The 27,684-nt window shown below is 38.0% G+C and overlaps 13 protein-coding genes across 13 annotated transcripts; 6 read left to right on the plus strand and 7 right to left on the minus strand.

Annotated features, from left to right (window-relative positions):
- Positions 1–388: 388 nt before the first annotated feature.
- PET123 (mitochondrial 37S ribosomal protein mS26 PET123) lies at positions 389–1,309 on the plus strand (the record flags this gene model as incomplete). Its single annotated transcript, XM_071051993.1, has 1 exon — positions 389–1,309. One exon carries the CDS (start codon positions 389–391, stop codon positions 1,307–1,309), a length of 921 nt encoding a protein of 306 aa, XP_070907383.1.
- A 168-nt stretch (positions 1,310–1,477) lies between these two features.
- SME1 (mRNA splicing protein SME1) lies at positions 1,478–1,759 on the minus strand (the record flags this gene model as incomplete). Its single annotated transcript, XM_071051994.1, has 1 exon — positions 1,478–1,759. One exon carries the CDS (start codon positions 1,757–1,759, stop codon positions 1,478–1,480), a length of 282 nt encoding a protein of 93 aa, XP_070907384.1.
- A 379-nt stretch (positions 1,760–2,138) lies between these two features.
- Positions 2,139–5,027, plus strand: MTR10 (mRNA transport regulator MTR10; the record flags this gene model as incomplete). Its single annotated transcript, XM_071051995.1, has 1 exon — positions 2,139–5,027. The coding sequence occupies one exon, from the start codon at positions 2,139–2,141 to the stop codon at positions 5,025–5,027; it is 2,889 nt and encodes a 962-aa protein (XP_070907385.1).
- Positions 5,028–5,266: 239 nt separating this feature from the next.
- On the minus strand, positions 5,267–6,967 carry PNS1 (Pns1p; the record flags this gene model as incomplete). Its single annotated transcript, XM_071051996.1, has 1 exon — positions 5,267–6,967. One exon carries the CDS (start codon positions 6,965–6,967, stop codon positions 5,267–5,269), a length of 1,701 nt encoding a protein of 566 aa, XP_070907386.1.
- Positions 6,968–8,407: 1,440 nt separating this feature from the next.
- On the minus strand, positions 8,408–10,855 carry YRR1 (Yrr1p; the record flags this gene model as incomplete). Its single annotated transcript, XM_071051997.1, has 1 exon — positions 8,408–10,855. One exon carries the CDS (start codon positions 10,853–10,855, stop codon positions 8,408–8,410), a length of 2,448 nt encoding a protein of 815 aa, XP_070907387.1.
- A 1,192-nt stretch (positions 10,856–12,047) lies between these two features.
- Positions 12,048–12,581, plus strand: DDP1 (polyphosphatase DDP1; the record flags this gene model as incomplete). Its single annotated transcript, XM_071051998.1, has 1 exon — positions 12,048–12,581. One exon carries the CDS (start codon positions 12,048–12,050, stop codon positions 12,579–12,581), a length of 534 nt encoding a protein of 177 aa, XP_070907388.1.
- Positions 12,582–12,765: 184 nt separating this feature from the next.
- On the minus strand, positions 12,766–13,689 carry GET4 (the record flags this gene model as incomplete). Its single annotated transcript, XM_071051999.1, has 1 exon — positions 12,766–13,689. One exon carries the CDS (start codon positions 13,687–13,689, stop codon positions 12,766–12,768), a length of 924 nt encoding a protein of 307 aa, XP_070907389.1.
- A 290-nt stretch (positions 13,690–13,979) lies between these two features.
- SEY1 (dynamin-like GTPase SEY1) lies at positions 13,980–16,304 on the plus strand (the record flags this gene model as incomplete). The annotated part of the gene is made up of 1 exon (XM_071052000.1): positions 13,980–16,304. One exon carries the CDS (start codon positions 13,980–13,982, stop codon positions 16,302–16,304), a length of 2,325 nt encoding a protein of 774 aa, XP_070907390.1.
- Positions 16,305–16,471: 167 nt separating this feature from the next.
- SWT1 (mRNA-processing endoribonuclease) lies at positions 16,472–17,764 on the minus strand (the record flags this gene model as incomplete). The annotated part of the gene is made up of 1 exon (XM_071052001.1): positions 16,472–17,764. One exon carries the CDS (start codon positions 17,762–17,764, stop codon positions 16,472–16,474), a length of 1,293 nt encoding a protein of 430 aa, XP_070907391.1.
- A 356-nt stretch (positions 17,765–18,120) lies between these two features.
- Positions 18,121–18,324, minus strand: RPS28A (40S ribosomal protein eS28; the record flags this gene model as incomplete). The annotated part of the gene is made up of 1 exon (XM_071052002.1): positions 18,121–18,324. One exon carries the CDS (start codon positions 18,322–18,324, stop codon positions 18,121–18,123), a length of 204 nt encoding a protein of 67 aa, XP_070907392.1.
- Positions 18,325–18,672: 348 nt separating this feature from the next.
- Positions 18,673–21,063, plus strand: GLN4 (glutamine--tRNA ligase; the record flags this gene model as incomplete). Its single annotated transcript, XM_071052003.1, has 1 exon — positions 18,673–21,063. The coding sequence occupies one exon, from the start codon at positions 18,673–18,675 to the stop codon at positions 21,061–21,063; it is 2,391 nt and encodes a 796-aa protein (XP_070907393.1).
- A 426-nt stretch (positions 21,064–21,489) lies between these two features.
- LCB4 (sphinganine kinase LCB4) lies at positions 21,490–23,211 on the minus strand (the record flags this gene model as incomplete). The annotated part of the gene is made up of 1 exon (XM_071052004.1): positions 21,490–23,211. The coding sequence occupies one exon, from the start codon at positions 23,209–23,211 to the stop codon at positions 21,490–21,492; it is 1,722 nt and encodes a 573-aa protein (XP_070907394.1).
- A 1,843-nt stretch (positions 23,212–25,054) lies between these two features.
- On the plus strand, positions 25,055–27,553 carry YRM1 (Yrm1p; the record flags this gene model as incomplete). The annotated part of the gene is made up of 1 exon (XM_071052005.1): positions 25,055–27,553. The coding sequence occupies one exon, from the start codon at positions 25,055–25,057 to the stop codon at positions 27,551–27,553; it is 2,499 nt and encodes an 832-aa protein (XP_070907395.1).
- Between the last annotated feature and the right edge of the window lie 131 nt (positions 27,554–27,684).

Here is a 27,684-nt window from a genome sequence, read left to right on the forward strand (position 1 = left end):
ACGCCACCCGGAACACTCTTCAGATGATTCATAGCTTACCCGGTGGTGCTGTATCCGAGGAGTCGTTACCCGGTGTGTGTTCCCCGAAGTGTGTTATTACCCGGTTGATACGTTATGTTACCCGGAGCAGCTGGGTGTTCATCGTTACCCTGATTCAATTACCCGGATTATATCTTTTGCTACCCGGAGTGTGTATGTAGTTACCCGGATTTCTTGAAGTTTTCCATTTTTGATGGGAAGCAAGTGGGTTCTCTCTCTATCACTTCCCAAAACCTATAGTCGATCATAATATATTAATATTGTATTACGTATATGGTATTGTACTGTATACTACGTTTTGCTTCAGACAGATTGGAAGCTGACCAAATATCATTTAAACTAAAAAAAAATGAGTGGAAAGGCTGCTTTGAGAAAGAGTGGTACTCTCCCGGTCACGAGGCAGATTTTGAAGAAACCGACCACTGGACAGCAGTATCTACTAGATGAGTTGAAGAAACCGAAGCCCAAGGGTGTTGGTGGTGTTGGTTACGCGAAGGGTGTGCAGCACCCAAGAGGGTCCCATAGAAATCCACCACCAGTGGAGTTTGTAGACGTCGAATCGTTGATCGAAACCACCGTGAAGGAGCCCAGCAGACCTATAGCGGGCCAATTGTCCCCACAGATGCGTGAGAGACTGCGTAAGGCGGAGTTGAGGAGAACTTACCTGGCAGAGGCCTTCAGGAAGGAGGAAGAAAGGCTGATTGAGATGCATGCGCTTATCCAGAAGAGGGAGAAACTAGTAGCTGAGCAAAGAGAGCGCGAAATTCAGGAGCTGAACAAACCTCAGTCCAGTGATTTGACTATACCATCGTTGAGTAGCATGGTTGAAGGGAAACTGATGAGAAACAGAACTCCTGAGGAGGAAAAACTGTTGGCAATGAAGAGAAAGTACAACAGAGAGACCCACGAACTGAGGAACAAAGAATCCAAACTAAGGAAGTTGCTAGACCTGTACCACATGTCCTCTGAATTTATCGTTACAGAGGAACAACTACTGAACACCATCGAAAATGTCTTCTCCACAAGAGCTGCGGCATCGTCCTTTGAAACGATCAAAACACTACCGGAAACCACCATCACAAAAAGAAACAATGCCATCTCCCAAGATATGTTCTTCGGTACTAGCACAAGAAATGACAACTTCGAGGTCGGCCTACCGATGGTTCAGGACTTCATTAGTGGTGAACTGAACAACCTACACGCAAAGGCAAAGGAGAACTACGAGAAACAGCTCAAAGAAGAAAGAGATAGCTCGAAAATTGACTTGTAAATAATGAAACGGAAACATTGAACAATAATATCTCCCTATATATGGTTTTTCCCCTCTGCTTTCCTTATGTAAATATTTTTTTAAAATTCTAAAAAAAAAAATGCGAAAGATAACCCAATTCATACTGTAATATGTTTATTAATATACATTATATATATAACATTGTTATTATAAACTCTCTAGCGGGGTTATCAGCGTTATATTATCCCCCTTTAGCAGTATCCTCCCTAGCTTCGTCCCTTTATCCACTTGCTCCGTTCCCGTCTTCACATCCACAGGCACCTCCACAGCATCATCAATAACTACATTCATAAACTCATCAAACCCTCGAATCGTCCCACGTATCCTGATCCCAACTTGCTCATATAACCAGAAAGTGACGGGAGTCTGCTGCTGCAAATGCCCAAATATACAGTTTATTGGCGGTACCATCGCCTTGGCTTTCGACATGACGTAGATCTGATTAGTTTTATTCCTTATTCGAGTTGCAGAACTGGAGGTTAACGTTCTGATGTTTGTTGTATTACTATATCAGCTCTCTCTTAAAAGCATTGAAAGCATGGAAATTTAAAAATCCAGTCTTCGGGTTATTTTTATGCTGTTTTGTGCGGCGTTTTCTGTGTAAAAATTTTTCCGAAATGTCAATTTCAATACGAGGGCCTTTGGAAAGTGAAAAATTATTGGATTTTGGTTCTTGAACATCGAAACTTGCACAATGTGACTGGAGTAGAGGGCATCGCAATTGGAATATACGCTAAAAAGCTACACGAAAGGCTGTAATAACTTTACAAAGGCTGCTGGTTCATATTTTTACCTATTGTCTTTAAGGATGGCTACTGTTGAGGAAATTGTTGCTGCCCTGCAATGTATATCTTCCAATGCTGCTCAGGAGGAGAAGAACAAGGCATTGGGGTACCTGGAGGGCTTCCAGAGGTCTGCTGATGCGTGGATATTGTGTCATGATATATTGAATGCGGCAGATCAGACTTCTTTGGAGCTGTTGATATTTGCTGCGCAGACGTTGCGGAACAAAGTTACGTATGACCTGGTTCAGCTTGGGGACAACTTGCCTGCTTTCAAGGATTCGTTGTTGAAGGATCTTACCAGGCATCAGAACAAATTGGTTCTGACACAGATAAATGTTGCGCTTGCCAGGTTGGCTATACAGTTCTTGGAGTGGAGGGATCCGATCCAGGAAATCATTACTATATTGAGGCCCTACCCAGCGGTGTTGCTGGGTTTTTTGCAAGTGTTGCCTGAGGAAACGTTAAATATAGGTTCTATCCCATTGACTGAAGACGAGTTCAATTCTAGGATCCATGAATTAATCGATTCTATTGCGCAGGACGTTCTACAATTTTTGATTCAATGTACTGATAATATAAAGTCCGGGGATACTCAACTAAGTTTAGAAAACATTTTGAAGTGTATTAGCTCATGGTCATTTGAATTTTCTGTAGATCAATTATTGAGCGTGCAACCTTTAGTAAATTTAATTTTTGAAACGTTGATGAATGGTAGTGAAGACTCTGGAGATATTTTTGAAGCTGCTGTGGATTGTTTATGTGTTATCCTAAAGGAGAGTAGAGACGCCTCGAACGAACAGTTAATCATGGCCCTATATGAACAATTGATTCAATTACAGCAAAAACTTCTGCCTACATTAGAATCTGCACAATTGGATGATGACAGCTTAGATCCTGATTTAATGGAAGGTATGACGAGACTATTCGTGGAGGCTGGAGAGGCATGGTCTGTTTCGATCTCAAAGTCTCCTGAAGTATTTAGACCTCTGGTTAAAGTTTTGCTACTACTTGCTTGCAAAAACTCTGATTTAGATGTGGTGTCATATACATTCCAGTTCTGGTTTAACCTAAGACAAAACTTGGTCCTTCCAAGATTTCAAAAATCGAAAGAGGCGTATGCAGATATTTACATTGACCTAATAAACGGTGTAATTATACAATTAAAATATCCAGATGAACAGTTTTCAAATAAGGAAGAGGCAGATAAATTTAAAGAGTTTAGATATCATATGGGTGATGTTTTAAAAGATTGTACAGCTGTCGTTGGTACCTCGAAGGCCTTGACACAACCATTAAATGTATTAACTAATGCTATATCTAACAATAATAGCTGGCAATATCTAGAAGCACCTTTGTTTTCACTGAGGACTATGGCACAAGAAATCTCGCTGACAGAGAATAAATTACTTCCTCAAATTATTGATATTATGTGCTCCTTACCTGAACATCCTAAAATTCGCTACGCTTCAACTTTGGTTCTTGGTAGATACACAGAATGGACCTCCAAACATCCTGAAACTTTAGAGAAACAAATTCAATATATATTTGACGGGTTCAACCAAGCTCCAGCTGGTGATACCGAAATAATTCCAGCATCAGCACATGCTCTGATGTATTTCTGTTCTGATTGTGCTGATTTATTAAGCACGTATATTGAACAATTGATAGATTTTTACTTCAATATACAAGGCTCGGTAGATATTGAATCTCAATTCGAACTGTGTCAAGGTCTCAGTGCTGTCCTGAACAAACAAAGTAATGGTGTTGTTTCTCCTTTGTTCCAACGTTTGATCGAACAAAATTTCAGTAAATTAAACATATTGGTTCCTAAATGGAAACAAAACCAGGCTGGAAGTAGCGGTCTTATTGCCGACCAAATAGATCTGTTGTTTGCATTGTTTGAGGAGCTAAAGCCCAGATTTCACTACCCAAACCAAGGATCTGATCCTCTTCTTCCTCAAATTGAGTACATTTGGACTAGCATTAGATCTCTTCTCATAGATCAATCTGCGCTTGCTGATGAAGCGATTGCAGAAAGATCTACTAAGCTTCTAAGAAAAATATTTGAGAACTATCACATATTCTGTGAAAGTATCTTACCTTCTGTGGCTGAAGTACTTGTGCAAGGTTACTCCTTAACTGGATTTGGTTCCTACTTATGGTGTTCAGGATCAATCATCGTCATTTTTGGTGACGACGAATCATTTCCTGTTTCCCCTGAACTAAAGGAATCAGTTTGGAATTTCGCCTGTTCTCAATGCGAAACTTTCATGATTAATTTCAAGAAAATACATACCGATAATATAAAAAACCACCCAGACCTAGTAATGGACTTCTTTTCGATGATTTCTGATTTACTAATGTTTTATCCTCAAAATTTCATATTCTCTCCAGTTTTACTAAAAAATGTGTTAGAAGTTGCTGAAATTTGCTTAACGAAAATTGTACAGTACGATACATACATTCTGATTATCAGATTTATTGATGATGTATTATCTTGGGGCTTTAAAACCCCTCCAATATCAACAGCTGCAATTGAAACCGTGCCTGATGAGTGGAGACAAATAATCTTTGAGGTAGCCATCAGAGAACATGGAGCAAGCTTAATAAACTCATTTTTCACTGGTCTTATCTATACTTTTGACTCTTCTGCTCATTCAGACGCTATAACCGTTATTGTTAGATGTTGTCGTTTGGCATATGAGGGACATAATGGCAATGCTTCTGTGATCATGCAGTGGTTAGATCAAACTTGCTCAGCTCTTGGAAACGTTGACAAAAAAGCTAAGGAGAACTTAATTAGCGGAGTTGTTAATGGCATCACCAGGAGAGATTTCAGAAAGGTTAGGGAAGACATAAGAAATTTCGTTGATTGGTATTTAAGGAAAAATATCAACTCTAGATTAGATTAAGTCTAGATAAGATTATATTGAAATTAATTAGTATAGATTAGCTTATATTTGGGTTTGATTAAATAAAATTTTATATATTGATTTTAATAGAAACAAGATTAGAATTTTTTTAAAATTTTAATGTTTTGTATTTAAATTATTGTACCTTATAAGGAAGACAGAAAAAATGTAAACAGACTATTAATTATTAAATATGTAAAAAATTGGAAAATATTCAATTATTCTGAACCTAATTTGCATTAAACATTTTGATGAGTTAGTTTATGTAGAACATCTGGATATGCTCTAAAGATTTCATCAAAACGGTCAGGATACTGTGCCATAAAGACTTCAGGGTCATTTGCCAAGGCAGTGAAGAATGTTGCACACCCCGATCTAATTGTTTCGCTAGCAACATTAGCCAATTGCAATGCTATCACAAAAGAAAATGCCATCAAAGGGGCATTGAAGTCACCCTCAGAGTTATATCCTGGTTTTGTGAAACGTAAAAATAGGAAAGCGAATAGGCACGACATATAACTTGCAAACAATGAATAGAAACCAAGAGCAACATTCAACAAATTATCATTAACCAGTGCATCTAAACCTTTCTCTCTAAACATATGCCAAGTCTGCTTGGCAGCTTTTAAGTATGGTTTACCATAAAGTGCAATTATACAGTAGGCATAGTGATTAAAGTATTGAGCCATCCATTGGATGAAACCAACTAACATATCAATGAGCCAGAACACTATTCTTACAACAGTTTGACTATCAGTACTGGCAACAGCTGCCTGTTTAGCCAATTGTAACAATTGTCTAATAGTTTCAATAATAGAAACTATCAAAGAGCCGAAACAAATAGAACCAAACGAATATGTCATCGATCTTTTGAATGCCCCTAGTGCTGGCCACTTTGGCATGCCTTGATCTGATTTATACCTATAATACCATGATCCGAAAACCCCTGCATTGGTACAGTGAATAACGTTTCTAATAACTTCAGAAATATAATAACCGCAGAAAAATACCACTACTAGTACACCAATTAATTTGGCATGCGAACAACCACCACCGTTAACATTGCAACCAGAGTTAGTATTACTTGGATCATATTTCATATATGTAGATGCTACAACTGCAGAGAATAGCATTGCAAAAGCAGAAGCTACAATTGTGCCAAAAAACGATATACCTAGGGTCTGCGGACAGTTTTTCATTGCCAAAACAATAGTTCTTAAGATAGCTATCGTCAGTGGAATTCTTGATCTCATACCCCAGTAAAACCAAGCTGTCATGAATGTAAAAACTAGGAAAACAATACCTGCTGACCAGTATTTTAGTGACATGTACATAATGGCGGTACCAAGAGCAGCTAGAATATTGACGATCATACCAGCATAAATGAAAAACCTAGGGTATGCCCTACACAATATTATCCCTAAAAACGCAAAAAATAGCGCTACAACCACGGAAAAGACCAACAATATAACTGAGTTTGAGTTCATTGTTCCAGTATCAAAATCGTGATAGATACCTGATCCAGCTTGTGAGTACGTTTGTGAATAGGCCCTCAATGTTAAACCGGCTACTGCAATAAAACCGAATAATGTTACTAAGAACAGTATAATAAACGGCCAGTCATTCCATCTGGGGCGGTTGTCTGCTTCTGTGGGGAAAACCTCATCATAAGTACCGATCGGTGCGCCTGGACCCTCATGGTTTAAGTCGTAAAACTCATTGTCCTGTCTAAAGTGGTATTTCTGTTGGCCTTGCTGCTGAGCGTATTGTGTAGAACCATCGCCGGAATAAGAATCACCAGAGTTCGTTTCCGTTTTGCCATAGCTTTCTGGGTACCCTCCTCCAACGTTTGAGGACATCCTAGTATTTTGATCCGGTGCCGAGTAGGCAGGTGGAACTGGTTCAGGTGGTCTGTATGACTGCTTTTCCTGTTCAGCCATCGCTTCGTTTTAAATTTAAATTTTAGTTTTACTTTTTACTATCTCTATTATTATAGATTTTTCTTGGATTTTTTAAATTAGTATTTAGCAAATATATTAATATATGAGTTGCTATAGAGTCAAGTCGTTTTATTTAATAAAAATATAGAGTATCTATGCAAAAATTAAACCTCCTTGCTATTTATATTGAAATCATTAAAAGAAATTTATACTAGTTTTTGTGCTATAGGACTTGTATGTCTTTTTTTAGTTTTTCGCTCACCATTTTTATCTGTATAGGATAACAGAAGAACCCTTAAATTAATTACAGATGCTTCCCTTTTAGCAAGGTTTTTCTATTATTTGCCCAAAACAATATCGAAATATTAAATTAGACCCTTATCCTTAATTCCCGTTGCCTGGGAAAGCTTTAATTAAGCACGGCTAGACCCTTTTCCATCAATTATTTTTCACGTTGCATCGCAATGACGCAAGGAAGGCATCTTCCGTTTTTTCTTTCTTTTTTTTTTAAAGGTATCGACGTATTCGGTTTTCTACTAAGGGTTCTAACGTAATGACGTATATACATTATATAGATTGGATACTATGGCAATGTTATGATAACTAGCTAGAAATGATGGCTTGTTCATACGATACTCTCATTGTTATTCGGGGTCCGAGATTCTTTAGTGCTTTAGATACTGTATAGTTTATATGTACATGAGAAAAGGGTATACTACAGGGTCAAAGATATGGGGTGATGTGTAAAGTGGATCAGTTTTAGCGAGAAGGATCTTAATGGGCTGATGTGATTGAAATACTAATGAATGTCAATTGAAGTCATCGGACAATACGGTGTTTAACTAATTTTTTTAGCATACTCCTTATATAGGTTGATATTCTCTTTTCTGTATTTTTTATTTAAAGATTGCTATTGTCGGTAAGTTAGCCATTATGTTTTGCGAGATGATAAGATAGTTTAAAGATACTCTTTTCAATGTCTTTTAATAACCCATTGTTTTCAAAAAGCTATTGTATTAGGGGACTATGCTACAAAGTATTTTTGTTTAACGTGACTCAAAAGTCCTTGAACTTCCATTTGTATATGGCAATCCATTGATTTCAGATAGGGAATCGATAATCTCTATTGTATATGACAACCAGAAATCAGAGTAACTTCCTTTTTCTTATTTTGAGAGGTAATGAAGTTAAAGTACCCAATTTGTAAGGCCGAACGTTCTAAACGAAAGGACCTCATATAACAATATGAAACTTAGTCTAGTTGTGAGCTCATGATTATCAGTCTGGTAACGAAAAAAGGTCCTCTAATTTCGCCTAACGATATTGTTTCTCAAGTATAGAAAGCTTAATATTTTAGGAAATAAATCCTTAATTAAATGCAGTATCGTTCATGTTCATTAGTAATAGAAAATAAAATATTGCTTATAGGGATAGTTACCGTTAAGGATCTTCTGGGGAGGATTGTTGTAGGTCTGAAAAATTGTTAAGTTTCTGTATGCTTTGGAAATGCTGCGATTGATGATTATTTGGAAGTGAGCTATGATACACAATTGGATGATAGATATTACTGTCATCCGGCAATGGTTCGTTATTATTGTAAGATATTGAAGAGTGACCATTATTATGACTATCCTCTGGAAAAGAATGATTATTGAGGATGTCAGAGATGGAGTTCTTATTATTTATTGGCTCTCTATTGTACTGTGCGGAGGCGAAGGGTAAAGATTTTATTTCTTGTTCTTCTTTTCTATTGAATGTCTGCTTATACTCTCTACTTTCAAACGGCAACTGACGTTCAATAGTAGGCTGAGCTGATGCCTTCCTAAACTCAATAACTTTTTGAATTATTACCTGATAGATCCGCTCTAGTGATATCTGGATAATAAAAATGTAGGCATTAGAAATGGCATTCATTAATAATGCATTATCCTGGTATAAATATCTGCCCAACGCTTCTGAGTATCTCCTAAATGATGTTACTAAAGAAATCCTCCGCGTTCTATCTCGTGTGATTCCTGGACTAATATAGGTATTTTCACCTTCAGTTGCAAATAAAAATCCACTATCAAACTCGGAGAACTTAAAGTAAAGAAATAGAGTGAGAACAGTAGCAGCTCTAGCAAAAAGGTTATTAGAAACAGAAATGGAAAGTGCCATATATGGTGGGAGATGTGGGCATTCCGGCTCAAAAAAATTGGTATTTTTAATCCGATCAAGGTTGTAACAGCGCACCAGTAAGCTTATGGTTAGGGAAAATGATATTGACATAACATGAACAGTATCATCAATAAGGTCTGGAGATGTATCTTTTTTAATAGTGATTCTCAGAATATAAAAGGACATTAAAGATCCAAGAGCCATTGAAAGTATTCTTAAATCATTTATGAGATAATTTTGCACTAATGTTAGATCACTGCAATTGCCGATAGAATGAAACTCTGCTTCGATATATTGGTAAATATGGTCACAAAAATCTTGAAGAGGTGGGTCAAAAGTATTGTCATACAAAAGTATTAACATTGGTCTTCCTATTTTCAAAAAGGCTACCATTCTTCTGTAGTAAGAATCAAATATATTATGCGAGGGTGCGATATAATCCAAATTTTGCATATCATAAACTATTGTTAAAGGTCTACCGGTTTGAAATGAGATTTCATAATCAAAAAAAAGAATCCATATCCATAATTTCTGCAAGCTTTTAGTATTGCCTACAAGATGTTCTTGTTCCTTATACAGATTTTCTATATCCCCCTGCAATCCTAAAGTGTACGATAATCCAGCCAATGAGTTCAATATATTTAGTAAGTGGGTATGATCACCACGTGAAGCATAAATTGATCTATGATGACATTGTAATATCAAAAATTGGGCCCTTTCCATGTACATGGATTTCCCTGATGTTGCCCCGTTAATAAATACAAAATAGTTCTCAATGGAAACTGGAACATCTTCAAAATAATAATTCAGGCATAAAATCATCAAAATGATACCTATCTTATATAAATTCAGTCTTTGGTCTGGAACCAGTTCATTAACTAGGAATTCACCAGATTCGTTTTGATAAGTGCCTTTTTGAAATTCGGTTTGAAAGTCCTTCATAACCTTGTTTTTATCCAATATTTGGTTGAGTTCGTTAGTTTCGTCGTCTTCAAAAAACTTCAAAACTACTTCACGAATACTATCATAAGAAGGTAGATCAGCACATATATCTTCCAGTAGATTTTCATTCTCCCTTCGTTTTTTATATTTAACTGTTTGCAACTCCCGCAACAGAGATACATTATGCTTACTTTTGTATCTCTGTCTCTCTTCTTTCACCTTAGACCATAGCTGTTGGTATTTTTCCAAGAACCCGCCATCATTGATAGCCACCTGAGTTCTAAGTGCGGTTGGTCCATAATAAATTAGTCTTCCATATTGTTTGACCTGCAAGTAGTTGTATTTTAAATATGGGTTCGTTCCTCTCCAGTTTTCGTAGTTATACCTTATCGGTTGACTAGTTGGCAGAGATGCTTGTCTAGTCACTGTGATCATTCCAGAGGATTCCATCCGAGCCCGTTGATGATTTAAGGATTCCTGTTGTGTAGCAAATTGGAGAACATCCTTTGTTTGTTTATCCGCAAGTCGTTTCTCCAAGTCCCGGATTCTCTCCAATAATTGCATGCTAGTCACTTTCCCACTTTGCACCATTTCCAAAGTAAACGCATTTTCGGTATACAGACACTCCGGCAAGCACCTTCTGATGCAAGAGGAGCACCTGGGCTTCTTTTTGTCGCACTTAAGCTTCCTTTTCCTACAAAATGCACATGATTTCAGAGGCTTAAACCTTTTCCTCACCTTCCGCACCGTATCCTGAGAGGAAGGTGATTCATCCTCTACCGAAGACATATTTCCATATATATTGATATATATAAATAGCTGCACTGATATTCGTGTTGCTTTTCTTTTTCTTTGCAGCCTATTGCAGCTTTATGATTATGGTCTTCTATGTTCTGCTTAATAATTATGGTATGTATATATATAACAATAGCAGTTATATATTGAAAAGGCCAATTATTTGTTGTAACTGAGGATGCAAGATCATATGTTACTTTATTTTCCATTCATATACGTTTACAGATAATTTTTTTTTTTTTTTAAAAATGGTTAGGAAAAAAGAACGGAGTCAATGTACGAAGAAAAACAACAACAACATTCCTTTTAAGTTACTTTTAAAGTCCCCTCCTACACTTTCTTCGGAATCTATAATTTTCTGTTTTTTGGTCCTTAAAAAAGTAAAAGATCAAGAACCCTTAGCCATATATTTGGTAATGACTACTATAACAAAACAAACAATAATGAAAATAAAACATGACAATAAAATTATGCAAATGCATGATCTTCAAGAATAAAAAAAGAGGCCAGCAAATCAATGTGTCTTAAAACTCCTATTTTAACATTTTTTTTCTGTTTAAGGCACCGATGTGCCCAATTCCTTTCAAGGGCTTTTTATAACTAATCCCCTAGCACCCTTCTTTTATTTCTTTTTTTTACTTTTTTCCGAGGGTTGTTCCGACATTGTTCCGAAAAGGTTGTTCCGGCATAGTGGGTTGTTCCGGTAATTTTCCGATTCAATTTAATTAATTAACATTCTTCGAATATTCGAAAGGCAATAAAGTTCGTGCGGTATATTCAGTGGAATTGTTGTGTCAAAAAATTTCAGTAGGGGGGTTTCTGTACCATCATAAAATAAAATTGAGATAAAATTCGGGAAGTTAATAAATGAAACGGTTATGCGGAAATACTGTGGCAACCAGCAATTGTTATGCGGGGGTTTCTAAGAGAAGAACAAGAAATCTTCTTTTGGAAGAGCGGGAATTGAGTGGCATGGGCAATGTCCTGCGGAGAATTACTGGAAAAGTTGCAAAAAAGTTATTTATGCCGTGCAAAGTATCGAAATTTTTCTCTGCTTTCGAGGTGTAGATCATTTGTATGAACAAAAAGAAATCCCAACGAACCATTACCAATATATTGATAAGGCCTTATATTTACCCCTTACTGCTTAAATTGTTAGCTTCGGTTATATACAAACTAAAGTTAAATGAAAATGGAACGGTCTATGGAAGTCAGGGTAGGTAGAGAACATCAGGTTTACAGTGCGAATGGTGCTCGAGTTGTAGCTGGTTGTGTATGTTTAGACCGTGAGAAGAAGCGGGTGTTAATGATAAGCTCCTCTGCCAACAGGAGTAAATGGATACTGCCTAAAGGTGGGGTAGAGAGTGATGAGCTAGACTTCAGGGAGACAGCAAAGCGGGAGACATGGGAAGAAGCCGGGTGTATAGGTGAAGTCGGAGTATCCTTGGGTATAGTGCATGACATGAGACCTCCAAAGGAGTGGAGTGAACGCAAGATGTTTGAGAACGCCACAAGTGATGCGGAGGTTAATAAACATCCACCAAGATCAGAATTCCATTTCTACGAGATGATTGTGGAAGAAGTAGCTGATAACTTTCCTGAAGAGGCCAAGAGGGACCGTAAGTGGTTTACATATAGCGATGCCAAACAGAACTTACTGAATGCAAAGAGACCGGAACTTCTTGAGGCATTGAATAGATCCAGTATTATAAAGGATTAACCGTACGGCTTTCAAATATAGGACGATAGTATTATGCAAAGCCTATAAAACTGAAGGAGAATAAAAAGCTACTTTTGACAGTGCTAGCTAATACGGGTCATTTATTGCTAGTCAAGACTTAAGTCCATTATATAATCCTAATTTTATCATGTGTTCTATTTATTTATGAAAAAAAAGTATTTCATTACATACCACCACCAAGGAAACCAGACATCATATCCTGTAAAAAGTTAGATTGCTTAGGAGCTACAATATCGAAGTATTCTTGGCCAATGAAGGCCAACTCGTTCTTATATTTTTCAGCAGAGTCACTATAGTGTTCTTTCAAATTCAAAAAGAGATCTTTGCTACTTACTTGGCAAGTGAGTAATAGCAATTGCAAGAAGTTTAGGTCTGAGAACTCCTCAAAGTAGTACATCTTAAATCCGTTCTTATCCATGATATCCACCTTAGGCTTGTTCTTTTCGATGAACTTGTCTAGGAACATATCTTTGGCAATGTATGCATATGATATGTTCTTTATGAATAAGTAGTTAACGATGAGTCTGCTGAAATACTCGGCTACTCTAGAGACATCGTCACCTTGGACAAACCATTCATACATAAGCTGGACGTATTTTGTAACAGACTCATGAGTACCCAACATGAAATACCTTTCTGCTTCGTACACCAGGCCACCATCGAGAAGCTTCGTACCGATGACGTTATGTAGAGTAGGATCACCAAACTTGTAGTCACTGTGTTTAATGGACCAGTTGTTCATACCAGTGGCAATATCCTTCAAGTTAGGCTCACTGCTGTCCACCATCACCAGCAACTGGGCTAACCTACCTACGGAGGTCTCATCCACCTTCACCTCCGCCAGGTCATAAACTTCGAGCAAGTAGAAGATTAAATCAGAGGCAGAACCACTCTGCTTAGCCTTCAAAAACGACAGCGCACCCTGGTTAATCAACTCAATGGCATGGTCATACGACTTGCTCCGCACATACCTGTTCGCAATCGTTCTCAGCGTCTGATGCGCCTCGTAGTAGTCTCCAGCCTCGATCCTGCTCTCAAACCGTTGCAAAGTCTTCGCCAATTTCGCACTAACAGCTGCGTCAACCATGTTCTCAGTTGCGTTATAAATATAATTACCTGTTCAAAAGCTCACTAAAGTTACGGAATAGCACAGAAGATATCAACTAATACCTATTATTTGAATTTCATAATATTTAAATACTAATTAAAATTGAAATTTTTTAAATAATTTTTTTTTTTTTTCAATGATTTTCGCAATAGCGACTTTTAAGGAAAGGGGAGCTATAAAGAAGAGACAATGGGGAGGAGAATGATTGTTTAATAGTCTCAAATCCGAAGTTCAGTAGAGGCATTACCTGTTGTAATTAGATAACAAGAATGTCTGATGCTATCCAGCTCATTAATGAGCAGAAGGACTATAACAAGGAGAGTTTAGAGTATTTCAAGAGGTGTATTGATGGCCGGGATGTTGGGTTCAACTACCATGTCATCTCTGTGTTTGGGTCTCAGTCCAGTGGTAAATCTACGCTTCTGAACCATTTGTTCAACACGAAGTTCGATACTATGGATGCCCAGGTGAAGAGGCAGCAGACGACTAAGGGTATTTGGCTTGCGCACACCAGGGAGGTGAACAACAATGCAGGAACACAGGAGACTGGATCAGATTACTTTATCTTGGATGTCGAAGGTTCTGACGGTGCTGAGCGTGGTGAGGACCAGGACTTTGAGCGTAAGGCTGCTTTATTTGCAATTTCTGTCTCCGAAGTGCTGATTGTCAACATGTGGGAGCAACAGGTCGGTCTATACCAAGGTAACAACATGGGTTTGCTGAAAACTGTATTTGAAGTAAACTTATCGCTCTTTGGTAAGCGTGATAATGATCATAAGATGCTACTACTATTTGTAATCAGAGATTTTGTCGGTGTCACTCCATTGGAGAGCCTGAGAGAATCACTGGTTAATGAATTAGAGAAAATTTGGAGCGATCTAAACAAGCCTGCTGGCTGTGAGGATAGCACTATCTATGATTTCTTCGACTTGGAGTTCACTGGCTTAGCACATAAACTGCTACAAGAAGAGAACTTCTTCAATGACATGAAAAAATTGGGTGATTCCTTCGTTATCGAGAGTACTGATCCTTACTATTTCAAGTCACATTATCACCATAACTTACCTGTTGATGGTTGGAACATGTATGCTGAACAATGTTGGGAACAAATTGAGAACAACCGTGACCTTGATCTTCCAACGCAGCAAATCCTTGTTGCCAGATTCAAGACAGAGGACATTGCAAACGAGGCCTACGGAAAATTCATTGAAACTTATACGGAAGATACCAAGGCTATTATTGAAAAGAGAGAAGAGCTTGTTAGCTATCTGAAGAAGACAAAGGACGAATGTATAGCTGAATATGACGAACGTGCCTCCAGATATGCCAAGGCTGTTTACGAAGAAAAGAGAATTGAGTTGTTGGCCAAAGTAGACGGTCAGTTATATGAAACTTCTCTAACCTACTTCAAGAAATTATCTGAGAAGTTGCTTCAACAGCTAGAAGATGAGATGAAAGACAAACAAAGTTTGAAGACTCCTTTTGAAGAAAGGTATGATATTGCGTTCGAAAAAATTGAGAGTGAGTTCGATAACAATGTAACTGAATTCTTCTCTAATGATGTTATTACAAAGGTTAAAGATATTGAATTGAAGTTTGCTAAAGACCTGGATCTAAAAAAATGTGAATTGAGAGATGCAGAATTGGCAAACTTGATCTCCAGAATTAAGAAACATATAACTGCCAGAATAAAAGAGGAAGAGATCGAGATTTTAACCAAACCCTCTCCAACACTCTGGGATGACGTTACCGATAAATTTGACTCTATTATATCTGAATCACTTAAAAGATTCCAACTCGAAGATGGTACGTATGACTTTAAAATGGGGCTCTCTCAAGAAAATAACGAGAAGGAGTATCAAAACATTCGTGCTTTCGCATGGCATATACTAGGAACTATTGTACACGACTATTTAAAAGAAGATACTATTGTTAGTCTCCTAAGAGATAGATTTGAAGCTAAATTCAGATATGACCATAATGATATACCTCGTTTATGGAAGAATGAAGAGGAAATTGACCTATCTTTTAGAATTGCAAAAGAACATGCCTTAGAAATCTTAAATGTATTAACTATCGCTGTAAAATCTGATGGTACCGAGGTTATCCCAGACGCTCAAGACGATGATGCAGAAGGCGATGTTTACTATGAAGACGATAGTGGCGTGTATCACTCGCAAAGATTTGCCCATATCTTGACTGAAGCACAAAAGGAAAAAGTTCTGCAACAGTTTAGAAGACAAATTAACGTTACAGTATTGGACTCAAAGAGATCAATAATAACATCATCTACTCATGTTCCGATTTGGGTTTACGTTCTAATCGTTGTTTTAGGCTGGAATGAATTCATGATGATCATTAGGAACCCATTAGGTGTAACTTTCCTATTAATATCTGTTGTTTCGTTCTACTTTATCCAGAGATTAGGACTATGGGGTCATGTCATAAGAGTAGCTAACACTGTCATCGGAGAAACTAGAACAACCATTAAAGACAAGTTGAAGGATTTTGTTCTGGAGGAGGAACATGGTTCACGTTCTACTGCCTCATCTACTAGTTTTGAAATGAAAGATTTAAGTGAAAAAGAAGACTAATATATGCAAATAGAATTTTCAGTTATTTTTACTTAATGAAGTTAAATTTAAATAGTAGTTTTTTTGCTAATGCAATATATATCCATGTATAGTTGAAGGGACAGTGGATTATTTATTTCCAAAGGGTGAGAGTTGTACCAGGTCTACCGTGTGATATGTCACTGGCGTTATTCAGAGAAAGCAATATATCTGTTCCATTTCTCAATATTAGATAGGACAACTGTCTTATCATTTTGATCTAAATTTACTATTAGTTTTTTTAAGACTTTTTCCCAAAATTCGAAAAAGTTTTTTAAGTCATTAACATTGTGTGGAACCTCTAAAACGGTATCAGGTAAGTTCTTCCAATCATTATGGCGTACAGGATAGCGTTGAAAATAATCAGCAAATACCGCCAACCAAAACTGCGCAATTGTTTTGCCAGCATCAGCAAAGCTTTTAACTTTATCTTTTTCATAATTTGTGGCTATGATGTCATCACCATAGGCTTGGTTCATTATATGATCTATAATAGTAAGTAAGATTGTCTGCATTTCACCATACACCGAATTAGCAACCTCTGAAAGATTCAATTGAGTGTGTTGGACAATTGACTGCCCGCCAAAACGTGATATATTTTCATTGTAAGCAGTTTCAGCTATTAGATTAGCACTCATGCCGGGTCTATATGAAACTGTAAGCAGCCCTTCTGTTAGTGCTTTTAGACACAAGTTCTTATCATTTGAAAGTAAAATAACCAGTTTATGTTTCAGTTTATGTTGGAAGTATAGACAACAATCTAAAATAGCATCATCTTTTATTGCATTTAGGTCAAGTCTTTCCTTTAACCGTTGCCCCACTATTCCCGAGTCCCTCACCCCCAGGTTACGAAAGAGCCAGTCGTTACCAAAACGAGCTAGCTTAGCAATATTACGGTCATCTGTGGTCTTGAGCCCATCCAGTTCACGTATCGTTGTGAGAGGAGCTACAATGACATGGTTATACTGTGCAGATAGCTTTCGGAGTTCTTCCAATGTGTTCAAATGGGATATCACGAAATTAGTATCCGCCACAAAGATAGTCTTATCCTCCGGTACAATGATCTGGGTCACGGTAGGCGTTACAAACTGCGTGTCTGTTGAAATTGAGGACCTCTGGCTGGCTAGATAGTTCGAAATCGACTCTATTTGCTCATTATCAACATCTATCATTTCGAAGTCGTCATCATAATTTTCATCGACGTTACTTGCAGTAGGGCCGGTGCCTATGTCAGCAGTTCTTATATCACCTGTTATCTTCTCATTAGCATTACTTTGTAAATTCGTGCTGGTATACCTACCAGGTGATTGATCAACTTGATTCTTTGTTAGTGTATTTTTATCATGGGTCTTAGAGATACTGTTTTCTGGAGCCAAGTTAACACTCCTATCCAGATCAGCTAGAGTATACTTGGTCTTAGTACTGTGTTTGGACGGCAGCATTACGCTATACCCACACACAGTTGTTTGCTATTTATTTCTTAATTTCTTCTAGTGTGAACTTATTATTTATAGTATTAATATTTTTTTTTCTTTCTTTCTATTACTCTATTTGTAATTATTTATTATATGAAAAGGAAGGTATTTATATAAATATATATGTTTTATTCTAGGATAATGAATATAAAGGAGAAGAATTGCTAGAGCGTTCCTCGAAACCTCCCCTTTCATCCTTTACACATTCAAAATCACAAAAAAAAAAACATAACAAACCATGTTACAAAACTCCTCATTTTTGGCCATAACCACTGAACCATTTAATAATTGTAAATAGAGCAGGCAATAGATAAGAACAACAATTAACGCAAACGACGAGCTTCACGTTCAGATTCCATTAGCACAAGGATATCGTTCTCTCTAACAGGACCCTTGACGTTTCTGACAATGGTACGGGAGGTGTCTTCCAAGAACTCAACACGGACTTGAGTAACACCACCACGAGAACCAGTTCTACCTAGAACCTTGATAACTCTAGCCAATGTAACAGGGGTCTTAGTATCCATATTTGCTTATATGTTTTAATCCTTCTAGAAAATATAGATAGAGATATAGAGAGAGATACGTCTAGAACTTATATCAATACGTTATAATACAATTTAACGTAAACATAATATAATATAAAAATAATATAATATAATATAATATAATATATCAAAAACAAACTGAAAAAAAATTTTGGTCGACGACGAAAAAATTTTCAGTCATTTTACACGGGGCATCGCGATTCTTTCTGGAATAACGAATTGTTAAGATTTAGGTCATTAAGGATATATATTAAATAGATTCTCTGCTAAGCCCAAAGGTTATAGGCTTGATCTGGGAGTGGTAGATCGAATAAGCAGGCGGAAAATATGAGTATCTTGGAGAAGTTTGGGTACGAGGAGGCTAAGATCAAGGAGATCACTAAGAACCAGAAGATTTGTGGGGAGTTGGAGGCTCTCTTGGGGCAAGTGCCTGGCGGGAGTGCGCTGGACAAGACTCAGAGGGCGCTAGTGCACTCTTTTGCGACGTTGATTGTGAAGAAGGCGAGTAAGGAGGTGCCTACTGCCCTTGTGGTGGAGAACATTGTGAACGGTAACCTGAAGACGAATTTGCAAGTGGAGGCTGCCTTCAACTATGTGAGTGGCGCTTCCGAGGTGACGCAGGAAGCATTGGCCAGTGAGGCCGGTATTGGTGTGCATGTTGGCGAGGAAGATGTGCGGAGAAAGGTTGTGGAATACATTGAGGCGAACAAGGCTTCCATCGAGGAGCAGAGATACAAGTTGGTCCCTGGTATCATGGCCGACGTGAAGAAACTGCCGGAATTGAAGTGGGCAGAGCCACGTCTCTTCAAACCTATTATTGATGAGGAGATCTTGAAGGTTTTGGGTCCTAAGGACGAGAGAGATGTCGTCAAGAAGCAGCCTAAGAGCAAGAAGAAGAATGATGCTGCCAATGCCAAGAAGAACACGGACGCTGGTGACGCTCCAAAGAGAACTATGTTCACCGAGGGTTTCCTAGGAGACTTGCATAAGGTAGGTGAGAATCCTCAGGCATACCCAGAATTGATGGCTGAACATTTGAAGGCTACTGGGGGTAAAGTTCAGACCAGATTCCCACCAGAGCCAAACGGATACTTGCACATTGGTCACTCCAAGGCTATCATGGTTAACTTCGGTTACGCCAAATACCACAACGGTGTTTGCTATCTAAGATTCGACGATACTAATCCTGAAGCCGAGGCTCCAGAATACTTCGAATCTATCCAACGTATGGTTGCCTGGTTAGGTTTCAAGCCATGGAAAGTTACTTACTCTAGTGACTACTTTGACGAACTGTACCAACTGGCCGAAGCCTTAATTAAGTGCGGTAAGGGTTATGTTTGTCACTGTACTGCCGAAGAAATTAAGCGTAGTCGTGGTATTAAGGAAGATGGTACTCCAGGTGGTGAAAGACACGCTTGTAAGCACAGAGACCAATCTGTAGAACAAAATTTGGAGGAATTTAGAGCTATGAGAGACGGCAAGTACAAGCCTGGTGAGGCCACCTTGAGAATGAAGCAAGATTTAACTTCACCATCACCTCAAATGTGGGATTTAATTGCCTACAGAGTTTTGAACGCACCACACCCAAGAACCGGTACCAAGTGGAAGATTTACCCAACTTACGACTTCACTCACTGTTTGGTTGATTCTTTCGAGAACATCACACATTCGCTATGTACTACTGAATTCTACTTATCAAGAGAAAGTTACGAATGGTTATGTGATCAGGTACATGTTTTCAGACCTGCTCAAAGAGAATATGGTCGTCTGAACATTACTGGTACCGTATTGTCTAAGCGTAAGATTGCTAAACTTGTTGATGAACATTTCGTCAGAGGCTGGGATGATCCAAGGCTTTTCACCTTGGAAGCCATTCGTAGACGTGGTGTGCCACCTGGTGCAATTCTGTCCTTCATTAACACTCTAGGTGTCACTACTAGTACGACCAATATCCAAGTGGTAAGATTTGAAAGTGCGATCAGAAAGTACCTAGAGGACTCCACACCAAGATTAATGATGATTTTAGATCCTATTGAAGTTGTTGTTGATAATCTAGAAGATGATTTTGAAGAAGTAGTATCCATTCCATACAGAGCTGGTACTAAAGAATTTGGTGACAGAACTGTCCCATTCACTAATAAATTCTATATTGAAAGAAGTGATTTCTCTGAAAGCACAGAAGATAAAGAGTTCTTCAGACTAACGCCAAATCAATCGGTTGGTTTGATCAAGGTTCCATATACTGTTTCTTTCAAGAGTGTAGAAAAGGACTCTGATGGTAATATAACTAAGATACACGTTAAGTACGACAATGACGACAAGCCAAAGAAACCAAGAACTTATATCCAATGGGTCCCAGTTTCTAAGAAGGTTGACTCTCCAATTCGTATCTCTGAGACTAGAGTTTACAACCAATTGTTCAAGTCCGAAAACCCATCTGCTCATCCAGATGGTTACTTGAAGGATATTAACCCCGAGAGTGAGGTTGTTTTCAAGAATTCTGTTATCGAACATAACTTCCATCATGTCATTGAAAACTCACCATGGGTTGTTGACTCTGTCAAGAAGTCTGAATTTTACGTTGAAGAAGACAAGGACAGCAAGGAAGTCTGCAGATTCCAAGCAATGAGAGTTGGTTACTTTACCTTAGACAAGGAGAGTACCAAGGACAAGATTGTTCTGAACAGAATTGTGTCCTTGAAAGATAGTACCAAATGAGCACTGTGTCGCATGTAAATTTAGATTCTAGATTAGCTACGAATTTGTAGGCATATGAACTTTTTTTTTTGTAACCTTTTTAATGATAAATCTATAATTACCCAAATTAATATAATCTATAGAAGGCATTTTATTTAGAAAAAGAGTATAGTTCTCAGGGAAAAAAAAATATGAAATTACTTTTTGGTTGGATCTCTGCAACCTATTAGATAATTAAATTGCTAAACTAAATGCGATTGTAGGAAAACATTTCAATAAAAATTAATTATTAGAATAAAATGAAATTAGTTGTCCATTAGTTTTAATTGCGAAGTTGTATATCTATGATAGCCGATTGAATTGAAAGAAAGCAAACACAAAGAAGTAAAAAACACAAAAAAGAAAAACCAGCCGAACAACAGGAGATTTGTCCGACTTGGCTAATTGCTATTTGGAACTAGCACACAACATATCAAATTCTGTGTCAATATATTTACCATTTCTCAACAATGTCTTACACAGTCTAGGCATAACCTCTACTTGTAAGGGTTCTACTGGATATCTTTCACCGTCCACTGCAATTATACTATCTTTGATTTTAGGAACCAATTTGTATGCCAAAATTTTGCTATGTATAACTTCTGGGTTCAAAACATGTCCTCCACTATCAATTGACAATAAAATTGGGGCCATTTTTGTGATAGGAAGGTTAGATTTCATGATAATCATATCTATTGTACCATCCGCAGGCAAAGCAGCTGGGAAAAACTTAGTATTCGAGGCCACATAAGGCATTTTTCCGGTATAAAATATTGACAGATTATCAGTTACGGAGGTATCTATTTTAACCCAATCATCTGGCACACCTTCCTTTAAAGGATATTTAAGTTTCATGTCATCTTCCATTACACTACAACTGGGTGGTACTGAAGCGGATAATGTACTTTCAGAGTCATCGTTATCTTTGCAGTTTTCAAATTCCAGACAGTGTGAGTTTTTGCTCTTAATATAGTGTACATGCAAATCATGTTTCGACTTCGCAGCATATTTCACATATATATCACAAGGGTAGCTTTTGCCTTGCAAAACATTAAAGGCAACGCCAATATCGAATCTCATTGGGCCCATCCATCTGATAAATTCGGTATTTATATCTGATTCGGCAATAACACCGTATGTTTGACTCAGAAAAGAGAGTCTAGGAGATTCATCAACAAAAGAAGGTTGGGAGCACATCATTAAATCTATTCTCGACTCCACAGATTTTATCAGACACAATGCAGCAAAAGATGGGTTATCAGTCCAGTGACAAGAAATGCTCATCGCGTTACCTGACCCGCATGGTAACTGCGTCACAGCGATTCTATTGAAGGCATCAACCCTATCTTCTCTTCTATACAGACCATTAATGACCTCATAAGGGATACCATCACCAGAGGCACATGCTATAGTATCAAATTTATCTAGATCAACAGATTTGGCAATCTCAACAGCGTGTCCAGAATACTCTGTCTCTCTTAGCTCGAAGAAACACTCACTAGCGGCCAAGATAGGAGCTATTCTTTCAGTAAAGATACTCATAGCTTTCTTTTGGCCACCATGAGGGTTGATAATCACTAAGATAGATCTATGGCGTTTCACATTTTGATAACTCTTGTCCATGATCAATTGAACCAGGTCTTCGTGTTCGTGTGCCATAGGCACGTAGTCTATCTGTAAGAATGCTGTCACTGGCACGACATCGTTGCCCTTAACGCACGCGTAAGTCAAGTCGATGTAACCTCGATGGTCAACATTATTTAACAATAGCTCTGTATCCTGTTCAGCGAGAGACGACCCAGTGGTCATGTCTCTGTACTGGGCTGCCAGCACCCTGCCGAACGGTATGAAGTTAGTCGAAGTATTGGTCGCCAGCTCTGCTCTTTCTTCTTCCATTGAGAATGTAGAGGACTCAGGATCGAGTGACAACTCTGAGTCATTGATCCCAAACGGCGAACAACACGTAGCCACGAGTGAGTTTCCCAATATACTGGGCAGACTCTGTGGGTTGTGGATTATACCTTGGACAAGCCCTTCAGCAGATAATGCATGATTATGTTGTTTAGACTGCGACTTGATCTTAATACCACCATCTGTCAGCGTTGCTCGAATGGCAACATCGTGCTTCATTTTTTTATTTTTACAGATTGATGTTCTGGCGTTTTACTTTCCTTATATGATTTTTTTGATCGCCTATCTTTTTTGTTTTTGAGGAGTAGTCTTTCTAGAAAAGGTTCACGTATAGTCTTTTTCAATTCTTTATATATAATCGTAAGTTCGGTTTTTTCTGATTCTTTTTTGTTTTTCTTGATAAATAAAAGAAAAAGGAAGTCCTTTGGTGTTTTGTTTATCTTGCGTTATTTTATTTTTTTTTTAATTATGGTGTTTTTTTTTTATTTTTAATTTTATTTTCCTCTAAATAAGAGTATTTAAATTTTTCATTAAGAATTAACTATTTATAAGAGAGTTTTTTTTAAAATAATAGCTTGTCAAAGAGAGAGAGAGATTAAATTTGTTCATGGAGGAAGAAAGAGAGAGAGAGAGAGAGAGAGAGAGCAAGAGAGAGAGAGAGAAAGATGTAATCTCCGTTAAGTTCACTCCTTCGAAGACCCAATTACGTTATTACAATTTACATGTAAGGGAGTAAAGTAAATCAAAAAAACAAAATCCAAAAAAAAAATCAATTTAAACATCTCTAAAGAACAGATTGATTAAAAAAAAATATGTCCCTATCTTTCTATTGCATTTAGTAAGCCCTCTTTCTTTAAGTAATTTAATCATAGCTTTCCTTTTTTTTTTTAAAGTTTGCCTGATTTCTGTTTGATGCTATAAAAACATGGTCTTCACCAAAAGGGAGGGGCTCATTAAAAAAAAATGTATATATATAATTACTTAGAAACAGCAGTAGTACCCCCACAATTTTACTTTTCTACGCTTTTTATTGTGGAGGTATAATAAGGCCCTATAATATTACATCCACTATTTTATCACTGTTCGGTGTTCTGTGCGTGGGTATCTGTGTATAACGACTATTGGTGTATAAAGGGGGATTATAGCACGGACGGAACGGGTGGAACGATAAGTAGAAGGAAGTTGATAGAGTTGTGAGAACGTTATAGGTGAAGACAAAAAAAAAAAGGGATCAGCAATCGACGTGGTATTTGGGTTTAAGTGTAACCGAGTTCTCGTCTTCATTGCCTTATCATTCCCAAATCGCCACCTAAAATCCTTTCTCTTGCCCCCCCACCCCTTTTCATATAGGATGTGGAACTAGAGAAGCGGGATTGCGGGAAGAACTGAAAGTAAAACAGCCTTTCTCTACCCACCTCACACATCATCACGTACTGGGGACAACTCACAAAAACCACCACGCAACCATAGGTCACCACCAGCCAAACTGACCAGCATAAGCCTCTTTTAAAGCCTTGCATACGAACCTTGGCATGTGTGTATTTATATACGAAGTACGTGTGTGCAATATATTTAATATATTTGTATACGTACCATCATATGACATGTACCTCTAGACGTATACCCATATGAGAAAGAAAGAACGAAAAAAAAAGCAACGAAAGGGAAATGGGTCGATCACTAGCGACAACCGTTGTGACGTAGATTACTGTATGTCAGGCTTGTTCTTTGGTAAAGGACCCAAAGTTCTCTTGTGCAGTACTTGAGAGTTCGATCGATACCTTGTAAAAGAGTAAGAAGGTTTTCTTACAGATGCACGTAGATTCTTACATTTTAGATCTTTTCTTTTATTAGAGAATGCATGGACTGCGGGCGAGTTTATTTCGTGAACCGAAGGCTACATTTTTTGCTTATATATCTTGAGTGTAATAAATAGTGACAACGACATATATTGTATAAGCCAAAGGAGAGCTATTTAAGCAATAAGAACTAACACACTTATGCTTTATAGTAACACATATTATAGAAGAAAAAGGTAATTTCTAAAAAGATCAATATCAACATGTCTACACCTGATGTTTCTCCAACAGTAGACTCGCTAGCTGAGAAGATGCTGAATGGTAAGATTAATAAGAAGAGACCCAAACGTACTAGGAAGAAAGTGGTAAGAGCGTGTGCGTTTTGCAGAAGGAGGAAGCTGAAATGTGATACTGCAAGGCCGATGTGCAGCACCTGCGTGAGCCGAAAGTTACAAGTCTGCATATATGAAGAGCATGTCGACACCAGGGAGGTGAAACTGGAGGAAGTCTTTGATTCTGTGCCTAACGTTGCGCTGTTGAAGAAAGTAGAAGAATTGGAAAAAGCATTGAAGGCTGTTGACCCAGAGACTGCAGCTAAGCTTAAGGAAAAGGAAACCGGAGTGGTTAACCCATTTGCTGACCTTTATTTCCTACAGACAAAGGGTTCGGGAAGAAAAATCCTGTATGGCCCCACCGCAAGTAGAACATACATCCGTTTCCAGACGCATGACTTCATCGAAAAGTACAGGAAACTGTATGCTAAGGTAAAGATCGAGAGAAATAAGTGGAAATCACATCACACAACTCCAATCCTTCGGGAACTGGAGCTAATAAACTCAGACGAGAATACAGATATAGAGAGTCAATTTAAACAGGTCATTGACGTATTACCTCCGTTTGAAAAGATATGTCAAATCATTAAGGACTTCTTTAAAGTGCCTCCACACAATGAAATTAGCACTGTTCTGGACTGTAGTAAAGTTCTGAATGATTTTTACCAGGAGTTTGAACCAGGTGATTATATTAATGATGGTAGGGAGCGTAAAATTGCTAATATTAGGATTGGTGCGAAGCGTAACTACTATAAGATGGCCGTGATTCTGATGATCTTGTGCATCAGCTATTACTACGAGGATGTGCCCAGCGTGATCAGAAAGTTCTGTATTGTTCTTACAGGCTGCTCTACTTCCAAAATCTTATATTTAGAAAGAACTCAATTTCTACTACTACGATATTATTATCGAGAATACTACGCACCGTGTGGAGATGAGATTCACATGCTGAATCTTGTAGACATGCTATGCACTTCTGCCACCAATATTGGTTTGCATCTAAGCCACTCTATTTACGAAGGGCAAGAAGCCAATGTAGGTAACCTAAAGTCAGTTGAAAACCTTTGGATCTGGGTCCTTTTCGCCGATGTCAATGTCGCACTTCATGTAGGCCGACCTCTTTTAATTAATACTTCGCTACTAGATGATAGTCTGCCGAATATTCTAGACGACAATGAGGGTGATAGTTATTACAGCAAGATGAAAAGGATTCTTAAAATAGCTAGAGTCCACATTCAAAGTATGTATAATAAGAGGGTAATACCTAATCTAGTCGAATATTGCGAAGAAACCACACTACTAGTGGAGAGAGATTTTCCAAATCTGGCTGATTATACAAATTACGAATTGATGAACTCTGAGGTGCTCATGGATATAAGGATCCTATCATTGGCGTTAAATTTAATCATTACATATTACTCACTTCGATTTGCCGTCAACAAAGAACGTTCAATAGAACTGAAAAATAAAATACTAAAGAATTCACTAATGTCCGTGGCACTGGTTGTTAACATTACGTTGTACTGTTATGGGCAGGATAAGATACTCCACCGCAATATGTTAAATGAATCTGAATACATCACACCATACCTTTCATTCTCGTTATCAATTACCAATTGTTTGTTTCAGAAGGCAATAACTTTATTCTGTGCAATACTATACCATAAGTTAACACTGTTTGAGAGCGGGAAATTTATTAACAAGGAATTACAGGATGTTGTAGAGAATGACACCACAACTCTAAGAGTGAATTCAAACATCTCATTGCTGGCCTCTTTCAGAATATATTCTGATATGTTTGATAAGTGGCACAATGAAGAGATCAGCAAAGGTATGCTGAATGTGATGAGCCGGTCTCATACCTTTGTGGTCACCATGGCACTGGAAAGGGCACACAGAACATTGTTACAGAAAGTTATTGAATATAGAACACAAGCAGAAGAAAACTGGCTAACCATGAGCCCCAAGGGAAGACAGAAACTACCTCCTTGCGGTTGCGTTTATGATGGAAACATGTCATACAACAACAACAGCGGCAGCAGCAATAGCAATAGCAATAGCAATAGCAATAGCAATATTAACGGTAGCAGTACAATCACCGCAACTGGCCCATATATAGGAACCCCAAACCTCAATACCACCACACCGTTAAACTCACACCATATGACCACGCCTATCATCCACCGTGGCACTGTTGCAAGCTCACCATACAACATCAACTCGGGATACCAAGAAACGCAGAGCGACGCATTCACCACACCCTCCATCGCCGAGAACGACGGTTTCCTCCCCATCGCAACAGATATCCCAGACGAGCAACTGGACACTTTGGCCCAGTCCCTCGCCGACGAGTTCTGGAACAACTACAACGCTGGCTTCTCTGAACTGGTGGAAGGCCTCCACTACAACCAGTTGTTCCAGGACTCTTGAGAGAGATATGATTCTTAACGCCCAAGATAAATCACGTGATACTACGTCATTATATTTTTTTTTCTAATTTCCTACGGCCTTTAATCACCCCCGCGCCCTTGGTTTTTTCCTTTAATCTCTCTCTCTCTCTC

The sequence above is a fragment of the Nakaseomyces bracarensis genome, assembly GCF_045282275.1.
Source record: "Nakaseomyces bracarensis strain CBM3 chromosome Unknown Scaff7_0, whole genome shotgun sequence".
NCBI classification, from domain to species: domain Eukaryota; kingdom Fungi; phylum Ascomycota; class Saccharomycetes; order Saccharomycetales; family Saccharomycetaceae; genus Nakaseomyces; species Nakaseomyces bracarensis.